At 39.5% G+C, this 23,039-nt stretch overlaps 2 protein-coding genes across 2 annotated transcripts; both read right to left on the minus strand.

Annotated features, from left to right (window-relative positions):
• Positions 1–2,120: 2,120 nt before the first annotated feature.
• odad1 (outer dynein arm docking complex subunit 1) lies at positions 2,121–9,137 on the minus strand. Its single transcript, XM_061687482.1, has 15 exons — positions 9,065–9,137; positions 8,692–8,772; positions 8,346–8,442; positions 8,075–8,264; positions 7,105–7,230; positions 6,913–7,026; positions 6,742–6,809; positions 5,506–5,678; positions 5,253–5,387; positions 3,988–4,070; positions 3,733–3,901; positions 3,460–3,596; positions 2,533–2,636; positions 2,344–2,434; positions 2,121–2,216 (listed from the first exon to the last, which is right to left on the minus strand). Exons 2-15 carry the CDS (start codon positions 8,756–8,758, stop codon positions 2,121–2,123), a joined length of 1,650 nt encoding a protein of 549 aa, XP_061543466.1. The 5' UTR covers positions 8,759–8,772; positions 9,065–9,137.
• Positions 9,138–10,697: 1,560 nt separating this feature from the next.
• On the minus strand, positions 10,698–19,572 carry LOC133408973 (taste receptor type 1 member 3). Its single transcript, XM_061688412.1, has 8 exons — positions 19,370–19,572; positions 18,824–19,124; positions 16,860–17,216; positions 14,917–15,321; positions 14,644–14,847; positions 13,793–13,913; positions 12,266–12,636; positions 10,698–11,284 (listed from the first exon to the last, which is right to left on the minus strand). The coding sequence occupies exons 1-8, from the start codon at positions 19,570–19,572 to the stop codon at positions 10,715–10,717; spliced, it is 2,532 nt and encodes an 843-aa protein (XP_061544396.1). The 3' UTR covers positions 10,698–10,714.
• Positions 19,573–23,039: the final 3,467 nt, after the last annotated feature.

Here is a 23,039-nt window from a genome sequence, read left to right on the forward strand (position 1 = left end):
ATAACCCGTTAAGCAACAATTTTTTTTTTTTTTTTTTATAAAACAAATGGTGAAACACCACATGCGGACAGACTCTAGTACTCGCAAGCATATATTCTTTATCCTTTGTGAAAAATGACTTTTACTGCAGCTTAGTGAGTCAGTTGTGAAACTCTTCTTGGTGTTTCCATGTCTGTATTAGATGGCCTTAGGTGTCTAAGGCGCACACACCAGAAGGAACAGCACTACTACTGAAATTACATGCGTGTTGTTACTGTTGTTGGATAATGGTGTGCACGTGAAAACAAAGCGTATGCGTGTATGTGTGTCTTTCACATCCAACTTCATGTCTTTTTTTCTTAGAGGTCCACACAGTTATAAACACATTTTTCCTCCAGTCATTAAAAGTGACGATTAAAGCTGAGAGTCAACACTTCAAGCACATTTTGATTGTTTTTCTTGAACCCCTTTCAAATGTCGCTATGCAAACACTTCAGGACTCTCCATGACCTTTAAATCCCAAATATAGTAACATGCTTTGTGAATTGTTTCGCAGGGCCGGTGGTACAAATATAACACCCTAAAATGAATCACAGTCTTGAGTTTGTCAGGAAACCGCTGTTTAGATAAGATGACAATTCAAATGGCTGTACAGTAAATTACCAAAATAGAGATCTTCTCATACTGAGGTTAGACATATAAACAGTGTATTGACTCACAAATGTATTCTACAATGCACAAAAACATTCACGATAGTTAGTGAACATTCTGTACATAAGCATGTTTCTCAAGCAAGGTTTTTCAAACTGTGAGGCACACCCAGGGGACTTCAGCGGTGGTGCAGCAGCTCGATGTAAATAAAGGAAAATGTCTATTTTCAAAACCTGTTAATCTTCACGTATGTTAAAGGTAAACTAATATTTTCTCTTTCTTTCTTTTTTAAAAACTATTGTTTGGCTTAGTGGCTGCACGGGAAGGGCAGCAGCTTGTGCGAAATTAAGAAAACACATTTTCAAACTTGCTTACTTCAGCTAAATCAAAACAGATCCTTTAGTTAACAAATACAGATTTACATACAAAGCAAGGTCGAGGCAGTAAAGTAATATGGTTATCTACCAACAACAAAGTGGTCATATTAAGTGCTCACAGTGGAGATTCTATGTTCATAGCTATTAAGTTGAGCAAAACAAGCACACCCCAATGCAGCTGCTTTCAATTGACCGATTACCTGGTGACTAGAATTGTGTATTTTTAATTTTTTAAAACATTTTGTTTATTTTAAGTTTGATTAGTGACATTAAGTAAATAAAACCAAAGCTAAAGAACTTCCAAAGCATTGCAGGTTGCAAAATCATCACATCATGTTGCGAACACCAAAATCCAAATCTCTGCATGTCAATTAGAATGACAAAAGCTTTTTGCTGCCCCCAACCTTTGTGTTGGAGCATAGCAGCCAGTGTCACACAGTGAAACAGTGCACTTTCACAATGTGATCCAAAGCCAGATGGCCATTAACGTGGTAAAAAGCACAGCTGGTTACTGCAGGGCCTCTTTATGTCTCTAAAACTAATTAGATCCAAATAAACAAATTGCAACCAAGATTAGAATGGGCATTTACAAAAAACGTCATCAAAGAAAAATGAGACGAAAAATTATTCTTCATTCACACTACTAACAAAAAGTTAGCAATATTGGACTTGCGGGTGAAATTCCAGATTAAAACTAAAATACACTATAACCGTTACATGTTAACTTAATGTAACCCTCTCAATACTTTTGAATGCACTTTTCGGTACATTTCGCACAGCTTGCTGAACAGCAAAATTCACCACAGGTGTTTGATGTATGAAAATATCCAGGAAATGTATTGTTCCATTCATGGATCAAACACCCGTAGTGAATTTTGCCTTTACTTATTGGAGAACAACAAGTTGTGCAAAAAATACTGAAACATTGACCATCTGGACATGTGCATTCAAATATTTAGAGAAGGTCAAATTAAGTTCCTCTAAAAGGGCTGGAGTGCATTTCAGGGACATCCTGAAATTTCACCTGTAAGTTGACTATCCCTAACTTTTTGTGAATAGTGTTTTGAAATTTAAAAAGACATCCTTATTAGACTTTGCATATGGATCTACCACTCATAAAGGTATCTGTGCCATTTCTGTTTCCTCCAGAACAAATGGGCTCATTTTGTTTTTGTTGCCAACTTTAAGCCTTTTTTCTCTTTGCATAATCTGTAAGGAAAACAAAGACAATCACACACAATATAACAGGTTCCTATATGTTTTGTAAGTATACATATATATATATATATATATATATATATATATATTTTGTTTTTTTTTCTTTACTCTGACTCACCCCTTCCAATATTCTTCTGCGGAGTTCTCCCTGCGAGAGAGGCCGCTCTTCCTCATCCGCGACAAGCAATTCGTCAACGTCATAGCTGACACTAGGGAGGTCACAGAACACACCCGTCAGCACAAAGCCTGTAACTGTACGTTCAGAAAATGTCAAATGAAAAAAGAAAATGAAAATAAAAGCCTTAACCTCTGGACTGAAGGTTGGAAGATAATATTCTCCGGGAATATCTCTGTGTTTTCGCCAAAAATGAATTTGGGCAGATTGGATGGATTGTAGTCCTTGCCACTTTGCTGTAATTGGAAATAAAAGTATAGTTACACATAGCAAGTGTACACAGCGGTGTTTTTATATGAAAAAGGTTGGGGCATAAAAACATGCTAGGAGGTAGATGGATGGAAGGATCATAATCCATCCATCCATCCATTTTCTGAGCCGCTTCTCCTCACTAGGGTCGCGGGCGTGCTGGAGCCTATCCCAGCTGTCATCGGGCAGGAGGCGGGGTACACCCTGAACTGGTTGCCAGCCAATCGCAGGGCACATACAAACAAACAACCGTTCGCACTCACAGTCATGCCTACGGGGAATTTAGAGTCTCCAATTAATGCATGTTTTTGGAATGTGGGAGGAAACCGGAGTGCCCGGAGAAAACCCACGCAGGCACGGGGAGAACATGCAAACTCCACACAGGTGGGGCCGGGGATTGAACCCGGGTCCTCAGAACTGTGAGGCTGACGCTCTAACCAGTCGTCCACTGTGCCGCCTAAGGATCATAATAATATAATTTATACAAAATATAAATTTATATATTTTAAAATGCATATATATGAACTTTGTTAACTTAGCTGTTTTAAATTATTTTTCGGAACTATTGTTTTTGTACAGCATTGCCGGTTTCTCTTTTCTGTTCACGTTGTAGTTTGGCGGCTGTCATTTGTTGCTAGGCAGAATTCCTAGGGCTTGTAACACAAAGGCCTATTAAAAAAAAGCTTAGTACCTATACCAGTCATGCTGACGAGGCTGTTTGCTAGCGTATGGTTTCTTTACACAGATTAATTTCACAACAGAATCACAGCTCCGCATTAAAATATCAAATACACATAAGAAAGGAGTTACCTTTTTATCAAGGAAAGCTTGTATGCTGAGGAGCTGGTTGGTCTTCTGCTCCACCACACTCAAGAAGGGCATAATGTTATTGTCACTGATGGAGTCCTCCATGTCACACTCCACATTCGAGACAACGCTGGTCACTCCTGTGAGAGTAAAACAAGACTCCTTCCTACTTTGTATTGTAAACTGTACACAGACTCACTGGCCACATTATTAGGGACACATGCAGGTTCACGTATAAGCCATTGCTGTATTTGTGTGTTTAAGTGCAAGCCGAACCTATTTTAACCTCCTCCAGGACTTTGCTTATGATGGCGGCACGGGTTTCAAAATCCTCAGTTTGCAATTCGGCGTCCTTCTGCCGTGCACTGATGTCTCTCAGCGAAGCGCGATGGCGCTCCTCCTGTCGCGAAGCTCTCACTTTAAAGTGCTCCATCTCTTTCTGGATCTGTATTATACACACATTGGATAGCATGGACTAAAAAACATACAGCAGTGTGGTGGTGTGGTGATGCTTTGAGAGAACAAACTCGCCTGGCTGATTTGATTCTGCAGCACCTCAGCTTCATTGTTTTGCTCATTTACAAAATTGAAGAGTGCAAAGTTACGGTCTTCAGCTGCACAGAAAAACAGCAAAACATCCGGTGAAATATACACTGGACACTTCATTAGGTACTTTTATTAGGTTCTCTGGCAAAATCCAACACACAAGCAGTATCAACATTTTGAAAACAATCAAAATATTAAAAACAGCTCTCAGTATGATCCAGTACAGTTTTACACTATTACAAACGATTAAAAATAAATCAACATTATTAACCCCAGGAAACGATTGCATTACCCTCACAAAATGTTAAGAACTTGAATAATGTTTAAGATTTTTAATCCATCCATTCATCCATCCATTTTCTGAGCCGCTTCTCCTCACTTGGGTTACGGGCGTGCTGAAGCCTATCCCAGCCATCATCGGGCAGGAGGCGGGGTACACCCTGAACTGGTTGCCAGCCAATCGCAGGGCACATACAAACAAACAACCATTCGCACTCACATTCACACCTACGGGCAATTTAGAGTTGTCAATTAACCTACCACGCATGTTTTTGGGATGTGGGAGGAAACCGGAGTGCCCGGAGAAAACCCACGCAGGCACGGGGAGAACATGCAAACTCCACACAGGCTTCAGAACTGTGAGGCAGACGCTCTAACCAGTCACCAAAATGAAATACATTTAATTAATGTATTAACTGGATGCCGTTATATAAAGTTTTCAAAATTTTAATCATTTATTAAAAAAAATTATAAATAACTTCAGAAAATGACAAAAGATTTTAACAACTAAACTTAAATGTTTAAAATATTTCTTCGAAAATTACTACATAAAAATGTATCTAAAACCCCAGAAAATGATTGTATTACATGCCAAAACTTGTTGTGTTTTTAAAATATTAAAAAAATAAAATACCAACTTAAAAGTAATACTTTCAACATATTATTAAAAAAAAAATACTGTATATAAAACACTAACATTATTACCCCCACCCATTCCCCCCTTAAATTTAGTTTTCCTTATATTTAGACAATAACGTTTTCCATTGTTATCATGTCCAATCTGTCTTGATTGGCTGGGAGAACTCACATGGTTCCACTGCCTACTTTTAGTCAGACATGTGGCATCCGTTTCGACTCACTTAAGTTACAAAATATGTATCCTTGGCTTGCCCTAGAACAGGTTACAAATCTACCCTGATTTCATTTAGCTCTAAAAACTACAGTGTAGTAGAAGCTGACATCGGATGTACCTTGGATGAACCTGCTGACCAGCAATTCTGGGTCTTCCTCTCCCGTCACAGACTGAATCTTCTGGAAAAACGCCTCTAAATTGTCCGGCGACTCCTCACGCGAGTCTTTCTTCTCAAACTCCCTCAAATTTGACACTAGTTGGTGCAAAAAAGAAAGTTACTGTAAATGATAATACATGGCTAGTGAGAGAGAAAGGCAGACTTTCTTTCAGATCAGAACACCGCATCGTCCCAAATCCAGTATGTCTCTGACCACGCTCTGTCCCTTCCTGGCCCGTCTTCTCGCTGTATTTGGTGGTGATGAAGTCTTTGAGGCTGCACTCATGTGAAATGACCCTCTCCAGCTCCCTCATCTCTGTGTTGTACTGGGTGAGGTCCTTCTCCGCTTTCTCTCGCATCATCGCCAATTTTGACTGAGCCTCCACCCTAAATGCACAAAATATGACGACTATCACTCACTTTGTTATGGATTATATATATATATATATGTGTATGTGTGTGTGTGTGTGTGTGTGTGTGTGTATACACACATATACGTACATACACACACACACACACACACACAAACATATACACACACATGCACAGTTCTGAGGACCCGGGTTCAAATCCTGCGTGTAGTTTGCATGTTCTCCCCGTGCGTTGGTTTTCTCCAGGTAGTCCGGTTTCCTCCAACATCTCAAAAACATGCAAGGTAGGTTGATTGAAGACTCTAAATTGCCTGTAGGTGTGAATGTGAGTGTTAATGGTTGTTTGTTTATGTGTGCCCTGTGATTGGCTGGGAACCAGTTCAGGCTTGTACCCCGCCTCTCCCCCAAAGATAGCTGGGATAGGCTCCAGCACGCCTGCGACCCTAGTCCGGTAAGGAAAATTAATGAATGAATGTGTATATATTTATATACTGTATATAACTAAATAATAATATAAATAATAATAATTTTAGTCAACCAATTTGAGGTAAAAACAGCTAAATTAATGCCACAAATAATATAGGACTATTCATGTAAATGCTCGGTGGGTTGGATTAACGAACGACGCGGGCTCTCTCTCGTAGTGGTACACAAAAGAATCACTGAATTATACACAATTACAATTTACAATATTTAAAACATCAAATACAATTAATGAAACTTGTAGCCATGCAAAAGCTTATGTAAACATTTTTTACTTTTTTTTTTTTTTTCCTGTACAGTTACATTTTTTTACTTCAAGTACTGCACATTATTTTTTAAGTACAGTTCAGTTGTATTGACTTAGGTTCAGTAAATGTGCTTTTTAGAACTTCTGCCTTTGTATTTTGTTTTTACTGTATTTTAATGTTGGCCATTACGGTGGTACTTAAAAATAAAAAATAGTTTGACAATCACTGTAGGAGAGCATAGACCTCTGCCAAGGCTGACCAAAACTGAAAAACAAATAAACAAACAAAAAACAATCATGACGTTATATCTGCGTTTTTCCATCCAAAAGGTGTGTTCAAACCTTGTACCTTGCATCGTGGGCTGTAGTTGACAGAGTGATTGCTTCACCAATCTTCTTCCTGACATCTTGGAGCTCCTATGGCAAGCAATCACAGCGAAGAGCCAGGGATAATGTGTTTTATTTAACACTCGTGTTACTATAATCCTGGGGCGTCTGGGAAATGTGCTGAGACGCTCACCTGGACCAATCTGTCGTGTAGCTGCTGGAAACGAATGCGCTCAATATGAAGAGTCTGCAGCTCCTTCCGGATATGGCCGTTCTTGCTCAGCTGCTCACCGAATTGGGTTAAGGCCTGAGGAGACACATCTGGATCAGTATTGATATGCTAATATGTGAAGCCACACAGCTAAAGATGAGCTTTGATACTCACTCTTTGCAGTTTGTTCTCCAGTGTGCCTACGGCCTCCTGATTCCGCCTGTGCACTGACCTTTGGGTGTCACTCGTGCTGGCGTTCCCTTTCCTCAGCTCTTTCAGCTTCACCTCCATGTTTGAGATCTGCCCATATCACACACAAAACCTTTAATGCTTACAGTATTACTTAAAGGACACCATTTATGAACTCCCCCACACAATTTACAAAAAGCTTCCAAGCCCAAGGATCAAGAAGCACACTGTTCACCCTCTTTTTCTAGCTTGACTGAAATGACTCTGTTTTGATGGGGGGGGGGGGCTGTCTCATGTCGTGGGGCCAACGCAGAGTACGGCTTTTGTTACTAGGAATAGAGCTAAAAAATGAGTGTGAAATGTGAAGCAAATGCGGGCCCCCATAAAGACAGTTAAATGAACAAAAACATTTTTATTTATTTGTTATTAATTATTATTATTTTCACTTCCAAGCTGTGGAATTACACCTTGTCAATTAGTCTACTGATCAGTGCATGTGGCGCATGTGTCAGACACATAGCAAAACACAAATACCCCCTCCACCAATGAAATGTGTGCCGTTTACAAAAAGCTAAGCTTGAATATGGCAGATCTTTAGTCTAGCCTAGCTGCAAAGCCATGGGCGGAGACACTTAGTGTGGGGGCGGTATTGTGTAAATTTGCTGCACCGTTACATCACAATAGGCAATAGGTTATAAAATTTCACACTTTTGATTACAAGCAGTTACAAGGTCATTTTTTTCAGAATGTCTACTTTAAGATGACACCAAAAATATTGATAATTTTTGAAAATTTGATCAGTATTTATTTGTCCACCATGTTGGTGGTGGAGATCGGTAGGATTCTCTATTCAAACCCTCAATAAGCACTGGAACAAAACAATGTGTCCACCTGCAACATGGTGGTGCGTGATGTCACGGGAAAACTATCTATCACTCCAGACTACTGTACTCGCCTCTTCCTGCAGCTCTTTCTGATGCTGCCTTTCCTTCTCAAACTCCTCCTCCAGGCGGTGTCTCTGCTCCAGCAGCGCTTGAAGGCTCTCTGCGTCCTTTTTGTCTTTCTTTTGACGAGACAAGCTCTTACAAGCACCGAGCTTACGTTGCAGCTCCTCCTGCTCAGCGCTCAGCTTCTCTATCTCCTGCCTTGCAACACAAATACAGTCATTTAGATTTGGGGCAAAAAAAAATAAAAATGAAAAAACACCGGTGAACTTTTCTCCTCACTGTTGCTTGCGCATTTGCTGCTGGGCCTGAATGCTGTAGGCCTGCCGGTCTGCATCCATGATCCGGTACTGTCTCAGCAGCTTGGCGTTCTCTAATTCTGTTGAAAAATTATACATTAGCCTCTGCACACATATTCAAAGTGTATCATATCTGTATAAACACAAATTTACACTCACCAGTCCCTTTTTTAGGTACAGATGCACTATCCAGTGCATAAGAATAAGAATTGTGTCTAAACACATATATTTTGTTTGACAATTTATGACATTTTAATATTTCATGTATTGGATATCATTGTGCAAGTGTACCTAATGTTCTGACCTGAGTACATTTAGTTCATTATTACCTGTACCATCAACATCTACATCACTACTGTGTGAATGGGCACTTTTGGTTGCTCTTCCTCTGGACATGTTTATACTGCACTCTACAGGACATAAAAAGGGTTGAAAACATTTAGTCATTCTATTTAAAAAAAAAAAACAACAACAAAAAACACACAGTGCCATCGCCGTCTTGTCATTTCGCTCTAAATATCTGAATTTAGCCGGGTGTTTATCTTGATGTACAGTAAGCTATATCCATGACGTCAATATTACCCAGGTAAAAACAATATGGCGACATATTAAATGTTAATTACTGTACACTACTACAATACTCGGTTAAAAGTCTCACTAACTGTAAGGGTGTTCGTTTGAAAATGATTGAGTTAATCTTACCTGTTTAAAAAACGTGATAATCCGGAGCCTTCTCTCGGTAGAATTTCTCTTGACTATTTGAGTTGTTAGCAACTGTCGCTAAGTCACTTGGAAAACTTCATTTCCCAGCTTGCACCGCACGGGTTGCAAGGACCGATTTGCAAGGACCGATGTGGTAGGTGGAGATCTTAAACGCGACAATTATATTTTTAGGTGTTTGTCAGTACTTTTGTCTTATTTGCACACTCAATATGTATTTTATTCATATTCAGAAGTGGCATACAAAAATATTAACATTCACAATCACACCAAACATTTTATTCGTGCCAATTCCACCTAGCGTAGGCCCTGTCTTAATATTCGTAGAGTGGATTTAAACAAAAAAAAAGTCAATGAGTCATTGATAAAGCAGTATGCACTTTTTGTTTGTAATATTAAATGTGTGAAAAACACCCCAAAATTTATAAGAAAACCCTGTTTGATTTGGCACACTTGTAAATAAAATACGCACACAAAACGTACACGATGGTGTATGTGGGTGTTTATTTGATTTCGGGCACTTTTGATTTTCGTTTTTCTCAAAAATCAAATGTCACAAAACTATATTACCTACCTTACCTTAATTGTCATCTTTCTGTGAGTCAGAATCTGTTCATCTCCATATACATTGTTTTAAGATGAACATTTAAGAATTTTTTTTTTATTTGGTCTTTTTGTCAGATACCCAGAGAAATGTCATTACCGCCACAATGGCATATTGATTAAATATTTATTAATCTTGTGATGGTAATGACATGTGATGGTAATGACATTTCAAAGTTTTTAGCTAACTGTGCTATGCTGGTAGAGTTAGCTTAATTTTTTCTTTTAGCTCGCTAGTCCTGTACATCGTTATATGATTATCAAGTTTTTACAGCAAAATCTTTAAACATATTAACACTACAAGTCGTTTTGTAATGACATGCAATAAAAATATTACGTGACTTAAGGGTACAAATGAGGAAAAAAAACGTACTCTTCCAGTTATCAAAATGTTTGACTTTTCTCTGCCCTTGCATGTGCTTGACTGACTAGACAAAATGACACAGAGAATTAAAGAATCATCTTTTGAATAAACTTTATTGATCGGAAAATGGTCAATGTGGCGGTAATGACAGCAACTTTAAGGGACAGACATATTTTCTTAAAAATAAAAGACAGAATTTGAAATGTTTTGGATATATGATGAGAAATCATTAATTCTATTATATTTTAAGGAATTTATGGTAAAAGTTACACCATTTTAGCATTTTTTAGTAGAAAGATAGAGCTTCATATATCCAAACCCTGTGCTAGGGACAGGGTGAAAACTGTAAAATACCACCATAAAACGGCTCAAAAAATGTCAAAATATACTACTATTAACATAAGATTTTAGACAGCACTTATAATTAGGCACGCCCACTGCTAGGCACAAGGACACAAAAAGGCCCGTAATCAAATAAACACTCATATAGTATGTGACCAACTGATACATTTCACATATGACCAAAAACGGGAAGATTGACAAAAGCAGATACAATACATTATAGCAACATTAACATTTGTAATATTTGCATCATTTACCTGATATAATATACCACATACAAAAAGATTTTATTACACACTTGGAATACAATGTTGTTATTGGGTTTACTGCTGTGGATCGTCATTAGTTACCATTGTCCCCTCCAAAAAGTTGCAAAAGTACTCCGAAGTGTTGAGCTCAGGTTTCCTCAACAATATGTAACATTTTGGGAAATAGTAAGCTGCCATTAGTCCGAAGTTGCTGACCATATTGAAGGAAATCAGAATAGTATACCTGTTCCTTTCATCCAGACCCATATAGATGGGAATAAAGGTCACCCAAATCATGCAGTAAATTAACGTGGAAAAGGTGATGTCCCTGGCAAGGTAGTACTGATGCGGAGGTTTTGTTGCCATGAAGGTGCACATGAACGACATAAGGGCCATTAAAACATTGAGGCCTTGCATTAAGGCGAGGCCGACCATCGGTATCACCGGACATGACAAGAAGGCCCTCAGGAAGTTTATTTCCATGTTGGCCACGTGCTCTGACAACAAGGGTCCTTCTAGGATAAACCAGCCGCAAAAAACGGCTTGCACGGTGCAGCAAATGATCAAAAACAACCAGCAAGCGGGACCTCGAAGTGTCTGCAGATGAGAGGCGGCCTTGTCGGGGAACTCTGTTATTAGGAAAATCTGCATTGGAAGACAAGTGAAACAAGATATTTTTTTTTTTCTGTTTACAAATGTTCATATAGTGGAACCTCAAAGATTTAACACCCCAAAAGCGGTACAATTTGAAGCTCAACCAAAATATTTCGGGAAAACATGCCTTAAAAGTTCCAAATCATTATCATGCATGATGTCGAACTCAATCTAGGAGTTATAGGAGTAACTCTGATACTGTCTGTCTGTTGCTTGTTTTTTGTCATATCACCACAGAATGACCTGATGGAAAAGGAAGAAAAGTATAACAATATCACTGTCTCCTTTGCTTTTGCCCCTTTCCTGTCTTTGTATTATTATAATGTTGCTAAAGCGGCCAGGGCAATCTGGTTCTTCCTTAACAATCGCGCACTGGTGTCTGTGGTTCCTCAAAACGTTTTTTTTACCAATAAGAACACCAGGGCTCACAGTTTTTCCGTTACAGCAAGTTGGTATGTTTGCGAGGGTCTTTCACCAGGTGTGCAGGTGTGACTTGCTGACTGTGATTTGTTCGCGGTTGTCAGTTCAATCGCATTTGGCCGCATTGCTTGGTGTGCGGCGGGCCCAACGTGCATGTTTTTGGACTGTGGGAGGAAGCCGGAGTACCCGGAAAGCTAGGGAAGAACATGCAAACTCCACGCAAGATGGCCAGATGTTAGATTAGAACCCAGAACATCAAAACTATGGTGCATACGTTCTGGGTAATGACTATAGTAATAAAATGAGAATTTAAGATGATGAGAAAGTTGCCACCAAATTGTTTTCTGTTCCCTCCTCTGTTGTTTTTTTGTCAGGAGTGTTCAAACTGAGTATTTTTAGCCAATTTAATTTTATGTGTCGTTGGGTCATAATCTCGTTGTATTTACTGTATAAGGATGGTAAAATGTTACTTAAAACAAAATTAAGGTTTTATGATGATCAATGTGTTCAATGTTGGAGGTCCCACTGTGCTAAACTAATGTCATTACTCACCTGCAGGGAAATGGAAGTGATAACAGAGAGGGCCATGGTTTGTAAAATGGAGATGAGGGGCAGCTGAAGGTGACACACCTCGTTCCCCGGCTGCCCCAGGAAGAGCGCCAGACTGAGGCAGGCTCCCATCAGGCTGAAAAGCACCACAAAGGTCAAGGGTCCACCGGAGGCCGCCACCACGGGGGTCCGCCAGTGCTGCAGGAGCACAACGGCCACACAGACTTGACACAGCAGCAGCAGTGACCCGCCCAGCGCCAGATGAAGTGCTGCAGGCGTGTCCCAGGACAAGACATCAAAGGTGGGTTCAGTACAGTTGGTGCTTAGAGTCTGCGACCATTGACCTCTTGGGCACGGGGTACACTGGATGTCCTCTAGTTTTTGGAAAACACAACAAGTAGAGCCTCACATATCAAGTTGTAGTGGAAAGCAATTTCTTAAAATGTCCACATGCGCAAGGATAAAGCTTTTTTTCCCCTCAAATGTAAACAGAAAGGTGATTGAGTGGATTTATTCTGTGAAAGAAATAAAACAACTGAGCTCTACTCCTAAATGAGTTTTAGAGGGTAGAAGGTTTAGGTTTAGGTTGTAATATTGACTAAAGCAGTATATACAGGCCCTCCCATACTTCCGAACATTTAACTTATTGGACTTACTAACCCCTTTTTAAATACCGCATGAACAAATTTCAAATTGTGCACCTTCAGTGCACTTTTAACAAACATGTAACCAATCTTAACTGTCGAAAATGGCTTGCTCTTTGATACTTGTTTAATAACTCAAAAATATGATTTTTTTGTAAATTCTTGAAAACATTATGATGCAAGGATTATCCCCGTCAGCGACGAAATATGCCTGTGTTATGTTTGTTTGTGTTGCTGCTCCCTATTTATCAAAGTAGCAGTTGTTACCTTAACATCACATTTGTGTTTGCCCTTCTATGGCATTTCACGTTATATGTCACCATTAAGATAGCTTTTGTTTGTTAGATTAAATTATATGGTTTGGTTGAACATTTAGATGTTTAAATGCATGTTTCGTTTTCTTTTGTTTTATGTGTTGGTTTTACAACATACTCCAGTTTGATGCAAGCAGGCTTTGCCTCTTATATATGAGTAGCCTAGCCTGACATTTAACTTGTTTGTAAGTAGGGGAGTGTGTGGATTATGATAGTATATTTATATTTTAATACACATTTGTCATATTTTAAAAAATTCTGAAAAAGAGCTTCCCTTCAGTGAGCCTTGAATGTTACAATATGCAAGAATCTAAATTATTAAATATTATATTCATATTTTTGTTATATTCATTCAAATAGAACCTTAACATTTCTTATCTAAATGAAGTATAATAATTGATGTCAAAATATCTAACCTAGTTTAAAACATGAGGGGGAAATCTGGTTTGGCTCCATCTTGGAATCATGACGTGAGATCCATTTATCATGTTATCCTCATTCAGTAAATGAGGAGTGGAGTTGTATTTTAGCTTATTTCTATTAAAGAAGTATTTGAGAGACACAAACGGTACCTTTATTGGCCTGATAAGTGCCCGGCAGACAGTCAATGCAATCAAAACAGCACGAATGAAAGCCTTTGACTCTGCGCACCTGGCCGATCCCACATGCTGCAGAACAAGTGGACTCGGGGACCTGCAAAAGTGATGGCATTGCCTTAGTTTTCTTACGACTCAGGAAGTAGTGACTTATTTTGATCTTAAAGGGGACATTTTATGGAAAACTGACATTTTATTAGCTTGTATACAAATAGTTGGGTCTCTGAAGTGTGAAATTATACAACTGGGTAAATCTTTAGTTATCTGGCTGGCTTAAAAAAATGTTTCTATAAGCGAGCCATTCTGAATTGTGTCAGATTGTGATGTAACAATGCCGCTAATTTACATAATACCGCCGCCACCCCCAGTTTATCCACCTCATGACCTTGGAGCTAGGCTGGGTGAAGATCCGCCATTTTCAAGCAACAGCCGGAGGTAAATGTTTTTGGCAAAGTTTTTCGCGTGGGACGGGTGTTTGCAATGTGTCCGCTGGATGTGGCGCATAGATAAATCCACACACTAATTAATATTGTAATTTGGTGGATTGGTGTTGAAGTGCTGCATCCACTAAAGAACACACAAATGAGGCTTTTACTTTGTCTTCATGGGGGGTCGGATTTCTTTTCGTTTCTCTGGGCTGTTTGAGAAGTTGAGAAGAGTTGTTGCTTGTCCTAGTTCTGCCTCCGGTTGTCATAGTAACAAAAGCTGTACTCTACATTGGCTTTGCAGTACGGAGGGGGGCTTTTATTATTCAAGACATCTAGGAACTGTTTTAAATGGAAGAAATTGCATAGTATGTCCCCTTCAGGTTTAGGTTTTTAAATTACCTCTGAGTTTTCAGTGTGCCATTTGAAAAGGGACTTGTTGATGGACAGCACTTCGTCAAATCTTCCAACAACTCTAAAACTCAGATGTGAGTCAGTCCAAACCCACTCGATCATGCCGTAACCTATGTTGGGGTTTCCGCTACTGTCAAACACTAAATGATTGCCATTAATGTCAAAAGATGTGTTCCGTAATACTCGTAACAACTGCAAAACAAAACAAACACACATTGTTAGTAACAAAACCAGAATGGCCTCTCGTCTAGGTAGATTCACCTTCCAAGGAAGAATTTTGGTCTCAGCATCCCATTTGCAGGTGGTCCAGCTGCATCCCAACATGTTGTGCAAAGACTGTGCCACACTGTAGATGGCGGCATATACACTATAAGACGCTCTCTGCACAGCAGCGTTCATGACTAAGCTCATGTTTGCAGGTGACAAGTTCCAACATTGTGGACAGGGATCGTCGAGCTGTGGTGCATTATGTGACACCTTCTTCTCCTCCGTTAGTTTGGTGAAGAGCGCATCCATGTAGGCCGGTAGCAGATCCAGGGTCTCTGTTTTGTAGGTGAATCCGATGATCGTACCGATGGTTTGGATATCAGGGATGGATGTCAGGCGATTGTGAACGACCCAACTTGCACTGGCGATCCACACGCCTTTTATTTTCCTCTTTATAACCTGTGAATGATGGCAACAAAATTTAACCCTTTTATGCATCAATTACAGTAGGAATATGGACGTTTGTGCCCAAGTTAAACAATGCAATAGAACATTACAATATGCTTTGAATGAAATTAATTACATTGTCCATTCATAGTTAAATTTAGAAAAATAATAATTTAATTGAATATTAAATATATTTTCAATTCAATATTAATATTTTAATGACATTTGTGTTAAATAATGGTATTTTGATTTTTATCATGTGCATTGAAAAGACATTTTAGAGTGCCAGTAAATAAGTCATTAAATTAATACAAGCGCCACCAATTAACAACAAACTGCATGAAATAAAAACAAAAATGTTTACGAATAATAAAAAAATATTTTAAATAAATAGAAATGTCATTCAATCGTAAAATTAGTCAATCATTTCTTTAAAGATTGTATCTGAAATAAATGTACTTATTCTTTGTTTAGTAGATTCAATATAATCATTAAATAATATATTTCACATTTAAAGGGATAGTTTGCAATTAAAAAAAAAAAAAAAATCACTTGTCATGCTTGTTAAAACTGTCAGTATAAATTTTACAGTCGTACATTATTAAAAGGGTCTGTGAAAACCTCTAATTAGATTTTTAAGAAACCTCCTCGCCCAGAAGGTGTGAGGTTTCAATGATCTGCCGTGCACTCGTGGGCATAGCCCCTGCATGTCAAGCTGACTTACTTGGGGCTTTGCTGAAAGTAAGAGATGGCGGGGCCACAGGCAGCTGGGAGGTTTCCGAACCTACCAGCTCTTTATGATTTTTAATTGATTGTTCATTAAAAAAAAACAACCTTTAAATCGATAACATTTAGTGTTATAGTAACAGTCTATTAGCAATAAGTGCCGTGGTTAAAGTTGGTTTGTTTACAGTGCACGTCCTGTGCACATATTGTGAGCAATGGGTGTGGCTTTGGTCAGAGACTCTAGGGGGAGGGGGAGATTGGCGAAATGAGGCTACATTCAAATCTTGCTAGCAGGTTTAAAACTACAAACCCTCCCATAATTATTGAATATTTGCATGTAATAATTGAATTGCCTTTATAATCCTTTATTTTTGCCACAAAGAACACTCCACATATATGGCAGCAATGCTTTTTTTGGTTACTCGTCAAAGATAAAGAAAATCTAGGCCCTACTTCATTTTTTTGCAAGGAGTCCACATGCATTTCAACTATTAACGTATGGAATATGTTGTTAACAAAACAAAAGATGAACAGTTTGTCAAACTTTTGATCTCAAAGCTTCGTACATCTTTCACTACATATACTGCCACCCACTGGTCAGCCAGTCTTTAAAAATCAAGATGATGAAAGGCCAGAAGTGCAGCGCAGGGAAGGTCTATCTCTGTCCAGTGGGTGGTAGGATAACACACTAATATCCACTGGAGTTATTCAGTCACAACTTTGCCATCAAGACTCATGCATAGAGAAGAAAACTGATTTTGAAAAGGAATGGGTAGTTTATCATTACAGTTGCTTTCTTTTCATGATTATAAGTGTTGACTTACCTCTTTAAAGAAGACCTCAGCTGGGTCTGGAAGAGAAAAGACCAACACCACTTTGACATTGGTGGCTTGGATGTTGTCGACAATAATCTTGACCGCTTCGACGGGGTTGGTGTAAATCGGAATCATGCCCTTGTAAGCCACGCACGTCGACATGGCCTCGGCTTTTTTGGTGAACTCCTGTGTGCCTTGTTGGCCGTACTCTTCATCGCTGCCCACCACCGCCACCCAGTTCCACGCGAACTCCTTCAGCAGAAGCACCATGGCGTTCACCTGCCATGTGTCACTGGGCACTGTACGGAAGAATGACGGGTAGACGCGCTTATTGCTGAATTTGTTGCTCGTGGCGCCAAAGCTGATCTGAAGCGGGAACAGTCATATGTTGGGACTTTTAGTAGAAATCAAATGTTCCAACATAATCTGAAGTGGAAGTCGATATTAAATATTAAACCACAAAAAAAAAAGCTATTGGTTTGATATTCGACTAAAGCACAAACACATGTTGTACGCTTTGGTTGTCTAAAGAAATCTAACACAAGCGCTGTCTTTACAAAGATAATAACACTCAGTTTTGACTGACAATGTCAGAGAGGTATTAATTGAACTGTATGTTTTTTATCAGGACCCAAGCATGCGATGGGACGGCTGTCTTTAAATTTGTTCATTTCTTTGTCGTTATTTGTAGGCCAAATAAATTCCAATTTTAAGGGATTTCTGCTTGTCAAATTTTCATTATGTTCTTCCTGGTCAAAATTTGTCTGGTAGTGGTTGTACACGTGCGATTCTGTAAGCACTCCCCAAAATTAGCCTTAGGCCCCCTGCACATCCAGTGACATGGCCAAACGCGACTCAACTGTCTTGGAGTGTGTGGGGTTTAGAAACTAGTTTTCATGAAAGGCTGACCGTCGGCCACTAGCATTGCTGTGATTCAAGGCGTTACAACGTCACAAATGTAATAGGCAATACATTTTTTTGGGAGGAAACCAAATTGTAGTTTTAGGGGGGCTGAAGATCAGTATTAGGGGGGCTCAGATTATAAAACTTTGCCATAAACGCATACTACCAAACAATTTTGGGGGGCTTGAGAAGTTCATCTTAGGATAAAAGTGTTGGAGCAGAACATGGATTGGACCGTTTTTATAAGAGTGGAAAAATCTGAGATTTTAGATCCATTCTGATCCGATTCTCTTTTTTTTTTTTTTTTTTTGACATCGGACTGATTTCCGATCTCAAAGATCTGTTCGGAACACCCCTAATTTGTAGTGCACCTGCGCAGCACACGTGCACCTGTGTTTATATTTTCATATGTACTTGTGGATGGAAAAAGCGAAGTGTCGATAGTCTCTTGCAGAAAGAAATGCATGCAAGTTTTCCCAAGGAAAGATTATGTCAGTTTGGCTGGTGGCATCACTTCAGTCCCTTTTGGCCGTGTTGCTCGGTGTGCGGTAGGCCTTAGCAGCATGTTATTTGGCGTCATGTCGATCATGAATTAACTCAGAAAATAGTCTGGAAAAGGCCATGCCCAAAAAGACAGGAAGCCTGACATTTTGGTTTGAAGCAGCCATTTTAGGGTTATTTACCATTTTCAGGTGATCTCAAAAGTGAATCTGCCCTTGACATTTTGTCCAATTACACTTTGTATTTGACAGATGGGTGGCACTAAATTGTGAAAATATTTGTTGATGTCATTTCGTTAGGGCTGTGCATGGAAGCGAATTTTGGGCCTGTGTTTGTGAGTTTTCTACATTGCATCATACTGAGAGCTGTTTACGCCCCTCATGTATCTTAAACAACCAACACACTATGAACACATCTAAATTCCATTCCATTCTACATAATCTCAAACATTTTGTTCAATAGAGTAATCTCATAGTAGCAATCATTGTACTAAGTAATTTCCATCCAATTGACTGATCATAAGTCGTTGTTAAAATAGGTCAAGGAGAATGTCTATTGAAGAACCAAACCTGCGGCATCAGAAAGAATCCCAGAACTTTCCCAATGACCGACACCATTTCGGAGTTGAAGGGCCCAATCACGGCCACCACTCTGGTCTCGTAGTCAGTGTAGTTGCACTCCACAGATAGCTCTCCGCTTTTTTTTGCAGTCAGGAAAGAGATAGTCGGCCTCACAATGACAGCGCTTTGTTTGCACGTGTCATGGATTTCATAACCCAGCTTGACGCCGGGGAGCAGTGCTGGGTTCGCGTTGACGTCGTCCACCGCATACTTCATCACCAGTGCAAGTCCTAGTCCGAGCTCATTCAAACTGGCGAGAAGGCAAATAAAAAGCTTTCTTTTATCCTTATGAGGTCTTTGAACTATCCACCCTCAATGCCAAAAATTGCTACATTCCTCAAAACACCTGTGAAAATATCACTACTATTTTTTTTTTTTACTTTAAAATAGTCAATCTTTTAGAACTACTTCAGCCTGAAATATACACGTGAATTGTTTTTTAATAATCACAGGATGCCACACGTACAGTGTGAAGGCAGACATATCCCAGTATACCTTTCACATCTGATGTCGTTCGGCTTGGTCCTCTGCGTGAGGTTGGTAGTCAGCTGGTTGATGGTAAAGAGGCCACCCAGCATAATGTCTCCAGATAAATTGAAGAGGCTGGTGGAAATGTTCTTAAACCATGCAGGTGAAGTCAAGCAGCAAGTCAGTCTCAAGGTCCAACATAGAACCAGAAGATTCAAACATGCAACCATGTTTCTTATAATCACCGTAGAAATAGGCTGGAGGGATGAGCTCAGCGCTTGCAGGTTTACCATGAACACTTTTGGCATGCAAACTCACCTGTAAGGTGAGCGTGGTATTGCCGCCGCCCCCCCCCCCCCCCCCCCCCACCCCCACACCCCCATCAATGCTCAGCAGGACGTATTAGGTGAGGTCCACTCCCAGTCAAAGCCTACTGTCAAACTAAAGGAAAAACAATCACATAACATTAATTTTGGAAAGTCAACTAGCTCAATGGTAATACAGAATGCAAAACACCATAGACAGGTTAACGAATAACATCAAAGTCGTGGTGTTGTAACCCTTTTTAATCAACTGATATTTGAACACAAACGGTGCACGACACATGAAGACATAACAATATAATCGACAAATTTTCTTTATCTTCTGAGAAAACAACGACTGTTTTACTGCAGCTTACATGGTCACTTAGCTGTGAAACTCTTCTTAGTGTATTATGTATGTCTGTATAATGTTTGCCAAGGCATGTATTACAGAAGCTGCACAATGAATTAATTATGATAAACAAACTATTGAATCATTTAAATTCTATTTAAAAGTTATTACTGTATGCTTTTATTAAATCAAATACTGCAGGGTGCTAGTTTTCTTATTGAAAAATCCATTCCAGTTTTTGTTGTTTGTGTCTTCATGGGGGGGGGGGGGGGGGGGGGTTAGGGTTAGGGGGGGGCTGGAAAAGATAAATAAAATTTCCATTCATTTCACTATGCCCATCCCTAGTCTTCATATGTCATCAAATATGCCAGCATCCCCAGCAATTGTGTGAAAAGGCAGTTAGGTGACGTCAGAAAATGGAAAACGTCGGTCAGTTTTAACCGTGCTTATTTGTACAGGCAGTGCTCAACCTTCCGCCGCATTTTCCTGACATTTGCTTGTGGTTTATTGTTTGATTGTCAGGAGATGAGCTCAAGGTCTTTATTTTGAAATTGCACTCATGAAATATTTGAAGGAGATTCCTGCCAAAAAAATCTAACAAAACAAAAATAAACATCAGGTCCCTAAGTTAAATAACGCAAATGTGTTTGGAATTGCTTCTTCAGCTTAGTTTGTTTTTTTTCTTCCTCTCATTGTCTTGGTTTGCATGAACGTTTGCATATATTGTTCACACACGCAAGCAAATTGACACATTTCCTCCCAATAGATTTACATTAGATATACACAAGACATAGGATATTCCTCCAACAACCATACACTCACTGCATTCTTTAGTGGTGGGGTTGATTTTGCTTTCATTTTCTCTGAGTAATTGCTGCGTGTCCTCACTTGCGCACTTGTGACGTGCGATTGTAGCATTTGCAATCAGCCATCATCGTTTTAAATCATGTTCCTTTTTGATTGCTTTGAAGCTGTATCAGCTCCAGAAAGGGCTTGTTCGGAGATATAAAAGGAGGTATTCTCCTCGCTATCTCATTTGAGCATCTTGACGTAAATCCGGTGATGAAACCTCGATGTTTTTCTTTGGTGCAACTCGTCTGTCTTTTTCTCCTACTGCATTGTCGACCATGAATCAGAACTGGTTGTAGCCTGTCTTTTATTTGCAGAAACATTTGTAATTGTGTAATCTACTTTTTTTGTGCAATTAGTTTTTTTGTTGTTGTTTTTTTTAAGCATAGTGTTTATGCACTGTGCTTGTGCACAACTGGTGGTGGATTCCGATTAGCATCTGTTTCTCTCGTATTATCTATTCTGTTTTGCAACATGTACCCACAGTAAATGTAAATTGATTCCTCTTTCAGGTTGGATTTTTTTCTCCTCCATTCAAAAAAATATACAGAAAGTACACCATCAAATTGTTGTTCGATGAATTTCAATGAATAAACAATATCATACTGTTTAAACATGCGTTTCTCTTGCACTGGATTGTGCAGACATACTTAACATTGAGGCCAGTGAGTGTAAATTTTATAAAAATAAATAAGTAAAAAAGTATACATTTTCTATAGCACTTGTCCTCATCAGGGTCACGCCTGAGCTGATCGCCTGCCAATCACAGGGAACATATAGACAACCAAGCATTCACTCTAACATTCATAATTATGGACAATTATGTGGCTTCAGTTAACCATACATGTTTTTGGGATGTGAGAAGAAGACAGGGTAACCATAAATAAATGAATGAAAAATACAATACACACAATAAAATGAATGAAAAATTAAATACAAATAAACAATGCATAGTTACTGACGGTTTAGTGATTCACTCTCCTGACTTCCAGTGCTGGCAGTGTGAGTTCAGTTTCCACTCACCGATGGTGTGAATGTAAGAGTTACTGATTGTCTGTCTCTATATACAATATGTCCCGTGAATCACGGTGACCAGTGCAGGGTATAGCCCACCTCTTGCCCTAATATTGATTGTAATTATGACTTCATCACAAGGTTAGTGATAGACTACGGCACTTTCCGACTTACTGAACGCGTCCTGACCCCCATATGTATTTTATATTTAATACAGAGCTGTAATTAAATTCTCATTGGAAGAAGAATTAACAACAAAAATAAATAAATAAATAAATAAAACCTCAGAGGAACTGCTTTGAAAATTGGACCCACTTGTAATATATAACGTATTTTTTCCCCATCAATTTATTATATATGGCCCTTCATAAAAACTGAAAAGGCCTCTGATATGAAAGGGACTCCCCACTCGAGCTTTAGACACTGCTGCATTGTGGACACTTGCTGTATGTATCTCAGCCACAAGGTGTCACATGTGCATCTTGAAGCTGCTTCACCTGCAGAGCTCACGCACGACACTTTGCTGATGAAGTTGCTGGCTTTTAAAAACCAACCAAAAAATACATAAATAGTGAATATTTATTTGAAGAGAAGCTGTAGGCCCGACACGTTCGGTGCTGGAAGAAAGGTTGAAGGGTTCTGCAGCTGCATCTGTGTGGCCATGCAGGTACACACGGTGTGGCGATCTGATAAGAGGTAATCGCATTGAATCTGAAAAAAACATGTTTTGCCCTGCTACTCTGTGTTTGTATATACTTCCATGTGTTAACAACACATCTCAGACTGAGTCTGCACTGCTATTGTGTAAAAAGGGAACATTTATCCACTTCTCTCTTCCCAAAATGCATCCCTCCATGCGAAACAACCAGGAATACCAACTAATCTCTCTTTCTCTCTCTCTGGCTTCCCTCTCCCCCTCTTCTCTCTCATTACTCCCCCCGACTCGCCTAGTGGCCGGATCAGACTTGCTCTCTAATCTCCATCGCTGGCTTGAGAAACACTGGGCCTGTTGTTGACATGCTGGCCTCATACCCCGACAGGCGCTGACAAATTATTAGCCGGCCCCTCTGTGCACAGTCAGGGCTGTCAGCTAGCCCGTTCCGGCAGCAGAATGCTAATTCGCGCTCGGCTGTTTGCCGAAAATGCTCGGGAAAGCGGACAGAAGACATGCACCTGTTGT

This window comes from Phycodurus eques, chromosome 10, assembly GCF_024500275.1.
Source record: "Phycodurus eques isolate BA_2022a chromosome 10, UOR_Pequ_1.1, whole genome shotgun sequence".
NCBI classification, from domain to species: Eukaryota; Metazoa; Chordata; class Actinopteri; order Syngnathiformes; family Syngnathidae; genus Phycodurus; species Phycodurus eques.